This window comes from Antechinus flavipes, chromosome 2 (assembly GCF_016432865.1).
Source record: "Antechinus flavipes isolate AdamAnt ecotype Samford, QLD, Australia chromosome 2, AdamAnt_v2, whole genome shotgun sequence".
Classification (NCBI taxonomy): Eukaryota; Metazoa; Chordata; class Mammalia; order Dasyuromorphia; family Dasyuridae; genus Antechinus; species Antechinus flavipes.
In genome coordinates this window covers 534,010,134-534,023,754 of record NC_067399.1, presented here as the reverse complement: position 1 = coordinate 534,023,754, position 13,621 = coordinate 534,010,134, and the positions used below count along the sequence as shown (strand labels likewise).

At 33.6% G+C, this 13,621-nt stretch overlaps 1 protein-coding gene across 3 annotated transcripts in view; it reads left to right on the top strand.

Annotated features, from left to right (window-relative positions):
* LRRC49 (leucine rich repeat containing 49) overlaps window positions 1-13,621 on the top strand; it is a 189,719-nt gene that overhangs the window by 576 nt on the left and 175,522 nt on the right. For 2 of the 3 annotated variants that reach the window (XM_051980751.1, XM_051980749.1), the window contains exons 2-6: window positions 1,039-1,095; window positions 4,144-4,228; window positions 6,922-7,119; window positions 7,460-7,562; window positions 10,522-10,725. In XM_051980751.1, the coding sequence (XP_051836711.1) occupies window positions 1,039-1,095; window positions 4,144-4,228; window positions 6,922-7,119; window positions 7,460-7,562; window positions 10,522-10,725 (647 nt within the window). The remainder of the gene's footprint in view (window positions 1-1,038; window positions 1,096-4,143; window positions 4,229-6,921; window positions 7,120-7,459; window positions 7,563-10,521; window positions 10,726-13,621) is intronic. The other variant, XM_051980750.1, reaches the window with a different exon arrangement.

Here is a 13,621-nt window from a genome sequence, read left to right as displayed (position 1 = left end):
TGCTCAGGAGTCTTGTGGGAGTGGCCCCGTTAAAATGTGAAGTGCTTTGTGGCATTTTCCAGGGCGTCCCTCACATTTTAGTGCATTTTTAAGTTTTAGCGGATTAAAACCGCACCTAGACTTTTGGGACACCGCGTAGGTTCTGCATGTCAGATCTTGTTCCCTTGGCTTGAATCAGGGTTTTCAAGACTTTGAAGCTGGTTTATCTCAGGCTGTAGGTCTTAAACGTGGGACGAGTATGGTTTGTTATCAGATAGGAACTATGCAAATCCATCTACTTGGTTAATGAGGACATTAATCATTTAGATCTGAACACATCAGTGCTTTGAAGCATGAGTTAATAAGTAAATCACAAAGCTTATTTTGGAAACTACAGGGAAGAAACCTTTAGGTAATTATAATCCTTCCGCACAAGCCTTTTTTCCCCTTCGTTTTGATTTCATTTTAAAGTTAAGTTGGGGTTCTAGTCTCAAATTCTGCCACTAAGTAGCATTTTGACCGTAAGTCATTTACACTAATATTTGGATTTCAGCTTTCTTGTTTATAACTTGAGAGGTGGATAGATTAGACGATCTCGAGTTCACATTCAGCCCCACACTTGTGGGGTTTTATGACTCCAGGTCTCCTGAGAATACTGAGAAAACTAGGTTTTAATGCTTTAGGAGAAAAGGTGGGAGATGAAGGGTGTAAATAATTATACAGTGCTTATGTGCTAAGTACTTTTTGTGAAGTAGGTGCTATTATTATCCCCTCTTTTAATCTTGGGCAAACTGAGGTAAACAGGGGTGAAATGACTATCTTAGCATCACACAGTGTCTGAGGCCATTTTTGAACTCAGATCTTCCTGATTTCAGACTCTTTATACCATCCACTTTACCACCAGCTGCATATAGAAAAAAAATGTATATTTGTTTAAAAAATGTTTTGGATAGTACTAGTTATTTTTACTGTTAACTTTTTTTTTTCACATTATGGTGTATACCACTATTTTGAAATCTTATTGCCAACTTTTGAGAAGGTTTAATCTTCAAATTTCAGGTGAATTGTGGGCTTCATCTGGTTATTCAGACATCAACAGTGCCTGAGAAAAACAAAGTAAGGTTTGAGCAAATTCTTATTTGAATTGATACTTACTCATTGGGCCATGTTGTTTTTGTATGGCTCTGAAATAATTTGAATTCTTTTAGCATGTATCTACCTAAATCCAGTCGCTATAATTTATGAGTGACTTATTTTGTGCATTGAATGCATACAATATACTCAAAATGGATTTCAAGAGAGAAAAAAAAAACTTATCCGATTGGGGTAGCTTATGTTAATGATTTAAATGAGTTTAAGAGTAAAGATAAAGCATAACTGATTGTCTGTAGGCCGCCTTATTTTCTTTGGGAGCTCCAAAAGGTTCTGATCCTGGATCTGTCTTGTGAAGCTCTTTTCCTGCCAACCCCAACCAATTTCTTCACGCCTCTCTTTCCTTCTCCTTCCCCTAATTTGTTTATCTTTCATGTCCATGGCTCAGCTGATATATTTGAAAGGATTTGGGAAATAATAACTTTACATTTTCATAGCACTTCAGGTTTGTAAAGCTTTTGCCTCACAGAGGTCTATTATTCAAGGACTGTTCTAGATGAATCAGAGTGATGAGATGCTTTCTGCAAGGCTTCACTAGCAGAGTCAGGACTTGAACTCAGATTCTCTGACCCTAAGTGCAGGACTCCTTCATGCCATCTTATAATGGCAGCTCTTGTATACCGCACAATGTTTTAGAAAGCTTTTTCCTCATAATAACCATATAAGGGAGTTATTATTGCAAGTGTTAGTATTACTTACAGATGAGGAAGTTTCTGTTCAGAAAAGTTAAGTGATTTAGTGTGAGAGAAAAGATTTGAATCCAGGTATTTCCTGATTTCTAGTCCAGTGTTCTTTCGACTACATCAAGATGCTTCCCCCTTATTGGAATAAAGGACAGGGCTGGAAGCTGGGACCATAGTAAGGGTTAAGATGGATACCATATAAGTTGTGGTATTTGAAGATAATGGAATATTATTGTTCTATAAAAAATGATGAACAAGCTGATTATAGAAAGGCCTGGAAAGATCTACATGAACTGATGCTGAGCAAAACAAGCAGAACCAGGAATACATTGTACACAATGACAGCAAGAATTTGTGATGATCAGCTATGAAAGACTTGGTTCTTCTCAGTGGCTCAGTGATCCAAAGCAATCTCAATAGACTTTGGACAGAAAATGCCATTTGCATCCAGAAAAAGAACTAAGGAGATTGAAAGTAAATCAACACATGCTATGTTCACTTCTATCTCTCTCTCTCTCTCTCTCTCTCTCTCTCTCTCTCTCTCTTTCTCTCTCTCTCTCTCTTTTAGTTTCTCCCATAATTCTTCTCCTTTGCTCTTATTTTTCTCTTTCAACATGATTCATAAAGCAATGTGTGTTAAAAATAAATTGCAAAAAGATGGATACCATCTGTCATTTAGGCAAGACCTGTATGCCTTCTGTGCATACTAGAATACTAGAATCTGGCAGGCAAATGACTTTTGGTTTTCTTGAATAAATAATAAATTACATAAATTACATAACATAATTTACTAAATATTTTCATTAATATTTTATTACTATTAGCAATATCCATCATTGGATGAATATTGTTTTACCATTAGGTTGTCAGGAACTATATGGATAATTTTAATTCTTCCTACACTATTATTTTTCTCTCCTTTGGTATATTTGTACCATATGAAATTATATGACACTTAAAGTCTTGATGCTTCAAAATATTTTAAACTCATACCTACTATAAAATATGTTGATAATATATAACATTCTTTAAAAGACTAAAAGTTTTGATGTGTATATTCGTATCAGTTATTTGTTGAAATGTATTTTTAATATTACTGTTCTCAGTTGAATTCTTTGTGAGATTTGTGAAAAGCACTAGCTCAGTTCCTGGCACATAGTAGATACTATGTAAATGCTTTCTCTCTTTTCTCCCCCCTCACTTATTTACTTTGATTTGAACTCAGCTACTCAAATGTGCTCAAGATCTCATCAGTGTGGTTATTCTCTCTGGTGATTCAGATTGTTTGCCAATTTGTAGCTGCTCATCCTGTGTGATAAAGTACTGGGAACTCTCTTTACTTTCTTTTGATATTGTGAGGATAATACACGGATTGTCCACTCATTATCTCTTGCTTTCACCACGTGACCAACTCATCTTCTTTTTTAACCTGAGATTTATTTTATTTTCTTAGTATCATCCTGAGTTCTTCACTGTCATTCTGCATATCCAGTCACTTGCCAATTCTTGTCATTTCTTTTTCTACAACATATCTCCCATTGGATTGCTTTCTTCTCTTCTCTGACATGACGCCATGGTACTCTAGGCCCTCATCATCTCTTGCTTAGACTATTGAAATTAGCGTCAGAATTGATTGTCTTGTCTCAAATGCTCTCTTTTCTAATCCCTTTCCACCACTGCTACTAAGATTATTTTCCTTAAGTGATCATGTCATTCTTCTCAGTGAGATCTAGTGACACCTCTAGGATCAAATATAAATACCCCTGGCATTTAAAATCCTTCAAACCTTTGATAATCTAACTTCCCAGCCTCATTATTCTTCTACTCTGTTATTTAGCTAACCTGACTTTTTCATTGTCACTTGTTACAATCCATTTCCTATCTCTGTGTTTGCACTGGCTGTCCTTATATCTGGAGTGCATTACTTTTTTATTCTTAACCTTCCTTCAAGACTCAGCTCCAGCAACACTGTCTGGAATTTTCTGATATCTCAGCTGCTAGTTTATTAACTCCAAAATTATTTTGTGTTTATTTTATATGTTCATACATACACATATAAGCATAGATATATTGGAATACTTTTGCCTTTGTATCTCTAGTGCTTAGTATAGTGTCTAGTACATAATAATGCTTAATGTTTATTGAATGATTGATAATACATATTAGAAAATTCAGATACTCATTTTTGTCACATCATACTTCCAAAATAAATTTACAGGGGATTATGATGACAATTTTTAACTATTTAATTTTATGATGTACATTATTTATATATATATATATTTATTACATGTTATCTCAATCTTTTTTCTTAAACAATATTTTGCAGTTTGAACTCAGGCTAACTAAAGACTCATCTTTCCATAATCGACTTTTGCAACATGATCTAGAAAAAAACTACTCAAGCAGACAAGGTATTGTCAATGACCAGAGATGTATTTGTTTCATATTTCTTTGAATGAATTTATTTTTTGATTAATATAGAATTCCTAAGAGCAAAATAAAAGAATAAATTCAAAACAATTGGCCTGAGATTGTTTTGGATATTGTTTAGTTCAGAGTTAATTTTACAAATGGGACATGGTAAAATTTTCATAATATATAATAATATTTTTTGGTTCTTTGATGGAAAATAAAACTGAATATATGACAAAGGGAAGGGTGGGGGAAATGACCATAATTCCAAATAGTAGTTGTTCTTTGTCTTAAAGAGGACTGTGACATTAGGGAGATGATGCCATGGCATGCATAGAATTTGGATGAAAAGTTAGTTGTTAAAAGTGAGAATTATGGGGAAAAAACTGTTTTGCAAAATAGGGGAAAGAATGGAGAGAAGAGGAATTAGATAGGGAAAAAGAAATATTTTCCTATTGTGTAGATACCATACATATATGATTGGGCTTCATGCCCTAGAAAATAAATAGTAATACTTGGTTGTTTATCTGTTGTCTTATTCTTACTCTGATTTACATTCATTACTTTTTAATATGCCCAGTTGCATTAATTTCTAGTCATTTGCAATTATAGCCTATTGCTTGAGATTCTTCATTGAATATTTAAACTTTCTTTTGATCATTGTACTTATGCTTATTTACCATATAACAGCTGCTTGGAGTATTCAGATAATATGTAATTTGTACTAATATCTTAGTGAATGGTGTTTCAGCCCTGATAGACTGCCTCCTTTTTTAGGTCTTTGTTATTTTTCAGAAGTAGATTTTCATTGATATATTTTGTTTTTATATCATGTAGCTGGTATGCTGTATTCCTCTCAATAACCCCTTTCAGAAAGCCATCCCTTATAATAAAAGGAAGAGGAACAAATCAGTAAAACTGATCAATGTGTTAAAATATATAAAAAAAATTTAAAAGGTATGAAATTACATACAGTGTTTCATATCTGTAGCCCCTGCCTCCGCATGAGTGGGAGTAATTCTGCATGAAGTGGGGAAGGAGGGGGAATGTCTTCTTATATTTCTTATTTATGGCCAAGACTGTTCTTTATAATTTTGCAACATATATCTCAGTTGGTTTGTAGTTACTTTTCTATTTATGTTGTTTTAATCATGTGTATATTGTTTTCTTGACTCTGCTTACTTCAATTTCTATCAATTAATGTAAGCCTTTCCTTACCTTTCTGTGTTTATCATTGTTTCTTAAAGCACCAGTAATATTGCATTACAATCATGTATCACAATTTAGTCATTTTCCCAATTGATGGTTATCTGCTTTGTTTTCAGTTCTTCGTTACCGCAAAGTAATAAAACATTTTGTTGTTTCTTTTATATATATATTTGTCACTGATCTCCTTGGGGAATATATAAGCCTTCGTTATTGAAGACTTTATTCAGATTCTTGATGTGTAACACATAGATGATACTAGTTGAATGGTTCAGGAAATGGGACCATTAAAATCTGTGTTAGGCCAATTCTCCTAGCGAAATGGAAGGCCAGTAAATAATGTTTTCTATATCTTCAGCATGTTGTAGGACTTTGTGCCATTTTGGTATTGCTCTGTCTTCTACCATGTAATTTAAGTAAAAGAATTCATTTTACACTTTCCTCTCTATTTTCCCACATTTAGATCCATGATCTCCTCCAAATGGGCATATCTGCTTGAATATCATCTGTGGATTCATAATGTGCTGTCTGTTCTCTGTGTCTAGCATTCTATACTTTTTAGTTTTTAGAGCCCATCTTAAAGGAATTTCTTCCAGGAGAACATCCCATCTACCCCAGCCCATACAATTACCATTAACTTTACATTGATGAACCAGCTTTCACTTCTATGAAGACATATTAATAGATATTTGCTATTATTCATTCTGTGGTTTAAAACAAAATATACCTCCTAGGATGTCACTCCCTTTTATATACATGGGATAGCCCAAAAATCTTAGTGAAATTTTAAGCTTTTGGGACTCCCTATATATTGTTTTCCCTATTGGAATGTAAGTTTGGTAAGGGCAAGAAATATCTCTTGGGTTTGTATAGATATCCTCAATGCTTAGCACAGTGTTAGCAATATGATTTTCTGTTCATTCATATATCCAGAGAGCCTTTCCTTTTCAGTTTGCTTATCTTAATATATGTTTGTTCATCTTGTTTGCATGCAAATTTTAAAGCTCTATGAGGGCAGAAATTCCATCCACCCCACAATGGTATTCTATTATCTACCTCACCAAATTGCTATGAGAAAAATACCTTGTAAGCCTTAAAGTGCTATACAAAAGTTCTGTATTTTCTAGGCAATAAATAAATATTTATTGAGGATGATGGAGCTTTTTGTTTTGTTTTTTGCTTAATTGCAATACTATTCATAGAACTGAGTGTAGAAAGAAAAGTTGAAGAATTAAAGAAAAATATTAAACATTTAACCATTGAAAAGCATTTATTTAAACAATTTACTATTATGTTATTATTAATTATTCATTAATTCTTCATTTTTTCTTTATACATGACTGAACAACTCAACAACAACAAAAATGTACTAGGAACCGACCTAAATGATGGTATGAAGAACGTGTGCTGTAACAAATTTTCCATGTATTTCTTAAATCAGAGTTATATTGTCTAGTTTATGATTACTTTTTTAAATATTTTGAAGGGGATGGAAGAGTAATAAGTCCTTCACCTCGTAACAAACCATCATTCGTCCCATCCACAACAAACTTGACAGACCTTTGTGGGCTGGAACTGAAAAGTGGTGCAAACTCTTTATCAGCATTTGGAGATTCTTCCATTCAGACACCTACAAAATCCAGAATTCGACAGGGCTGTCACAGTGCTGGCCCAAATGTATCTGGTAATGAAAGATTATCATCTTGATAAACTAGAAGAGTGTTTTAAAATTTAAGACTAGGAGTACTAGCTTATTAAATATATGTACTTAAATACAGTTTAAGAGTAGTTTTTTACTTTGAATTTATTTATGAGGTAAAGGGACAATTATTTGGAATGGATGCAACATAGAGTTTTGGTTTGAAAAAAGAGAAAGGCATCTCATATGTAGAAATTTAAAAATAAGGAAAGATAGAATAACTGAATTCCAAAAGAGCTATTGGTAGGTAAGGGAATTAGAATATAAAGCTACTTTGTATAAAATATTTTGAAATTTGAATGATTTATGTGTTATTTTCCAATAGGTGATCATGTCTACTTGGGGAGCTCATCAATGCCTGCATTTCCAGTTCTTCATCGTTCAAATGAAGAGAAAATTCTTTACTCAGATAGGTTGACCTTAGAAAGGTGAGGCACTTGAAAGCTATATATGTTGGAAAACATTCAGAATCTATATCAAAAAGGAGATAACATTATCATAGCACAGTGGAACAAATATATGAGAAGAGAACAATATTTTTTTAGAGAGAGAAAACTAAAATAATAAGATTTAGGAATGAAAGGAACTTTAGAGATCAATGGGTCCAGGCCTCCCATTTTACAAGCAAGGAAACTAAGGGTCATACAAATACTTATGACTTACCCATGATTACTAAGCCTGAATTCCAGTGCCATCCTTCTGACTTCACACCTACGATACTATTTGTTACTGGCTTATTTTTATTTGTGGATTTGGAAAGGTATGAGTACTATACTGTGGAAAGCAGGAAGTAATCTCCCTGTTTCTGGCCACTGGTGGATAAATAGCATATGAAAAGAGAACCTTCAGATGCCTATACGCAGATTTACCCCTTTATCAGCTGCTGTCAGCATAGTGGTTGACACAAATTGTATGCGTAGAAAAAGCCTGCAGTGTGGTGGGTAATGAAGGATCCAATTCAATGGCATTTCTCTAACCTTAGGTTGGTTTTTGTTTTTGTTTTTGTTTTTTAATATTTCTAGTACTAACAATGATATGCAGCCTATCTGCAACATTGTTTTTTAATCTTTTGTAATTTTTTGTTAAAGTTTTTAAAAAATTTATCGTATTACTATAATCCTTCATTGTTACTGGTACTGTAGTCTTCAGAGAATTGAGATATTTGAGTACCAAAGAACCTCAGAATTTGTTTGTCCCTTCCAACATACATTAGAGAAGGCATGAAATTATTGTTGTTGCTAACTTGTTTTCAGTCATGTCTGACTCTCTATAACCCCCTTTGGGCTATTTCTTGACAAAGATATTGTCATCTCCTTTAGGTCATTTTACAGATGGGAAAATTGTCCAAGGCATACAACTAGTAAATGTTTGAGGCCAGATTTGAACTCATAAAAATGGGTCTTTCTGAGTCTAGACCCAGCATTCTATCTGCTGTGCCACCTAGCTGTCCTGAGAAAGGGAATACTCATACTTTATGAGCAAAAATTCAATTATTTATAAACCAATTCCATCAAATGTAGTAGTAAAAAGGAATAAATGTAGTGAATTTGATATACTTAGAAGATAAAATGAAAACTATTAAAATAATGATGGTATCTATTTTGAACCAATTTCTTATATATTTCTTTTAAAATTATACCCTATCAACCAGCCTAATTTAGTCAGAAACAATGTTAGTTTGTGCCTTGATTCTGACAGATATCAGAATGTCAGTTATGCCTGATTTCTTTTCATCTTGTTTTAAAGTTACACAAAATTAAATTCTAAATATTTATTTTCTGTTACAGTTAGCTCCCTATTCAGATTTTTTGTTCATGATAATAGAGCCATAAATGTTTCCTCTCCTAATCCCTGCTCCTTTTGGATTCTAGTAGCAGCCCTAGTCAGAACACTTTCTACTCTCAAATTTTGTTCAACTTTAATGTCTAGTACTCCTAAAATGACCAGAACCTCTTTGTACCCTGTTCTTTACATGTGTATTAAGATCTTTTGTGTGCATTTAAAAAATGCCAGTTTTCACAAAGATGCCAGAATCTACACACTACTGGGGCTTTATACCCACCTTTGTATAATTGTCTATTTCACAATATGAGAGGAAAGAGGAGAAATTGGGAAGAGTGCTGGATTTGATGTCAAAGGACACAGGTTCAAATTCTGCCTTCATTACTCATTGGCAGTGTAGCAGTGCTGCTTAACCTGTCTGAGTCTGTTTTTTCATCTAAAAAATGAGTAAGTTGGACCAGACGAACTTTAAACCAGTACTTTCTAGCTCTAAATCTCTGACCCCAAGTTAGGGATGATACAATGACTCTTCATGGAAGTTTTCCATAAAAGCTCATTTTATCCTTTGTTATACTACAAAACAAAATGAACCTCATTAAGAAGCTGCCTTACAAAGTTTCTCTTTGTAATATAGGTGCTATTGAGGACTACTTTTTTAGGGTTTTTTGGTATTCTATAATACTCTGTCTTTGCTATTTCCTGCTTTCCCTCCCCCAATACAGTAGGGGTTAGTTTAAACACTTTACAATTTTGTTTAGAATTGTTGCCTATGGTAATTTTTCCATGATGTTCAAACAGCCATCTCTTCTATATAAATAGAATTTAGAGATAGGGACCACTCTATGATTTAATTGATATAAGGAATTCTCAGATGAGAGAATTCCTTATTCTAATGAAGGTAGACATCTTCTCTGTGATTTAAATCCTAGCTAGAGCATTATCTTCAACTCTAAGAGCTTAAGTAACTTACTCATGGACCCACAGTTAGTACGTGTTAGGACTTGTTAGGTCTTCCTGACTTTGAGATTAGCTCTTTAATACCATTATATATATGGTATACCATTATATATGTTATATATATAACCATTATATATACACCATTATACCATTAGTGACTTTTTTTTCTTTTTTTTTTTTTGCTGAGGCAATTGGTTTAAGTGACTTGTCCAGGGTCATACAGCCAGAAAGTGTTAAGTGTCTGAGACCTGAGTCAGGTCTGCCCCCATTAGTGATCTTAAAATAGATATTTATTACTTCTAAAATATTCGTTATATATTGATTCTGCATATTTATGTGTGTGTGTGTGTGTGTGTGTATATATATATATATATATTTTTTTTTTTTTTCAGTTTGCAACCCAAAATATATATATATTTTGTCTTGCTTACCTACAAGCTCTTTAAGGACAGAAATTCTGACACAAATTCTATATAACCCATAGTGATATGCAATCCAAAGTTTGTATTCAATTTTCTTATCAATGCATACACATACCCAAAATGAATGTACAAACATTGATAGAAGAAATAGATACATTAGCACAGCATTAAGATGGAAACGAGCAGCTAGACATAGTCTTTAATATCTTTTTCTTTCATATTCTAGGCAAAAACTGACAGTTTGTCCTGTGATTGATGGGGAAGAACACCTTCGTCTGTTGAATTTTCAACACAATTTTATAACTAGGATCCAAAATATTTCTAACCTTCAGAGCCTCATATTCTTGGATTTATATGATAACCAGATTGAGGAAATAAGTGGACTTTCTACACTTAGATCCCTTCGTGTTCTCTTGTTGGGAAAGAACAGGTAATGAAGTGGAAGAGGCATATTTTATAATTTTTTCAATGGAGAAGACTTAAAATGTCTATAGAGCACATATCTTGTAGTACTAATATTTGGTATTTTTTTGTTCAGTTATTGTTATTAGATGGTTAGAGGTTTTGGAGCTGTGAAAGAGCTTAAAGGTCATCTAATCCAACCCAATATAGTGCTTTCACACAAATCTAAAGTGTTGATTTTCAGTCTTATGGCTTTCTGATCTTTAATAAATATCCTCATCCATCCTTATTTTGTTTGCTTTTCGAGATGTCAGTCATTGAACATTTCATTTATTAAGTACCTGTTTTGTGCTGGGGACTGTGCACTAGTACTGGGAATACAAAGAAAGCCAAAATGTAGTCTTCACCTTTAAACAACTCACACTCTAGTGGGGGAGACAATATGCCAATAATTATGAATGAACAAACTATATGTAGGGTAAATTGGAAAGGCACTGGAATTCAGAGGGATTTGGACAGGCTTCCTGCAGAAGTTGGGAATGTAGCTGGGATCTCAAAAAAGCCAAGAGAGACCTATGCCAGTTATGAGTTATGCCCTTTAGCAAGGAACAGCAAGACGCCCGTGTCACTAGATTGCAGGGTGTAAGAAGCCTGAAGAGAGGAGTGTGTATGTGTGTGTGGGTGGGCTGCAAAGAATAAGTGCTTTGAAACCATATGGAAGATTTTATACTTGATTATCTAAATAATAGGAAGCTTATTAAGTAAGTGTTGATAGATGGCAAAAGATAAGATCAAAGCGCTTAGACCAGAAAAGAATTTCAGAGATCATGTAGTCCAAACTGCATCATCTTCAATCTCCTAGCTTTTTTCATTTTAAATTTGTGTTACTTTTAATTTCTTCTGAGTGCTAGATAGGTACTTAGCAATATTTGTTGGTTGATTCTTATTCACATATTAGCATTTTTGAGAAGCACTTAATTTACATCCTCAAATGGACAACCTGTTCTCTTAAGATATACTGTCATATGATATAACCACAATTGCTAACTCTCTTGAATTTTGCATCTATATATGCATAAATGTATATATATACATATTTTCTTTTTTTATTATAGCTTTTTATGTATAAAACATATGCATGGGTAATTTTTCAACATTGACCCTTGTAAAAACTTTTGTTTCAACTTTTCTCCTCCTTCCCTCCACCCTACCCCTAGATGGCAGGTAGTCCCATACATGTTAAATATGTTATATATACATATATTTTAATTTATCATCTCAGTTAGACTTATACTTTTTTAGATTTAACAGTTGGCTCCTGCCACACTTTCAAGGGAGGTTTGTTTAACCTATTAGCAAATAAAGAATAAATCTGAAGTAAAGAGTGATGAAACACAGATGTAGGCACTATCCCAGTTAGGTTCTAGTTCTCCTACATTGGACGAATCCTGAATTTCCTATTTGATGCCACCAATTTGGTTAAAATGAGAAGAGATCTTTTTCTTCAAAGATCTTGTCCTCATATCTTGACTCTCTTTGGTTTCTTTAATCCCCTTGCTTTTCTACTGCAGTCTAGAATGTATAGATAATTTAAGTGTACAATCAGTGAAGTAAATTTCAAGGTACAAGCTGTATATAATTTAAGTATTTTACAAATGATATTTAAGTTACTCAGCTTTGTATAGATGTAAAACACTAAAATCTTGTTGGTTCCTTTTCTGTTTTCTCTCTACTCTTTCTTTCTTGGTGGCCTCACTAGCTCTCCTGAGTTTAATCATCATTTATATACAGATGATTCCAGATCTATATATTCAGCCCTAGTGTCTCTCTACTGAGGCAATTTCCTATAGAGGCAGCTATATGGCATGATGGATAGAGCACTGAGCTTGGATTCAGGAAGATATGAGTGCCCTCAAACACTTACGATTGACCCTATGCAAGTCCGTTCACCTCTGTTTATCTCAGTTTCCTTATCTGTAAAATGGGGATAATAATAGCACCTATATCTCAAGACATCTGTAAGAGAGATATTTGCAAAGTGCCTGGCACTTAGTAAATTGCTATAGAACTGTTAGCTATTATTATCATTAGATATTTTTCACTGCAATAGTATACTATTGGCATTTTAGATATTCAAAATAGAAGGCATTAACTTTTTTCCTAATCCTACACCCTCTTATACTTTCCTGCTTCTTGTGTGTGTGTGTGTGTGTGTGTGTGTGTATGTATACATACACACACACACACACACACACATATATATATATATTAAAGATATAATCTGTTTATTCTAGTCATGTTAGGAAATAGTGGAAGATTTCTAGCACAGATTATCATGAGCTAGAATTTTGTTAAAGCTTCTTTATAAATTATGTTTTAGTGTTCTCCTTAGCTTTATTGTGTCCCTATGGCAAATATTAATTATGGATATTTTACTTATCTAGGTTTAAGGATTCATTACTGGTTTGCCTATTTGCAAATGGTTATATTGACCCTATCTAAATTTCATCCACAGCAATTTTTTGTCTGTTTCCACTTTGTGCGATCTATTGTGCTAGTTCCTGATGTAGAGGCAACTTAAGTAGAGAAGGTCATGGGACAAAAAATCTTAGTAAAGGCCCTTGGATATACTTTTCCCATTCATACTGAATTCTTCAATTGTGGTTACTTAGTCCTTCTATATCTAGTTTACTGGCTTTTGTCAGTCAGCCTCTTTGAATCTAGGCTCCCATACCCTTTTGTCTAATGAGTTCCAGACTCTGACCTGGCCTGTTTTCTTGGTCTTTTAGTGTCTGCTTGGTCTTCTTGATCTTCTTTCTATTCATCTATATTGAATCCTTTGGAGTCTTTTTTTCCCTACATAAACTTATGGTATTTGTATTTTTTTTTCCTTTACTAACTGACCACCTGGCCATCATGCCTCG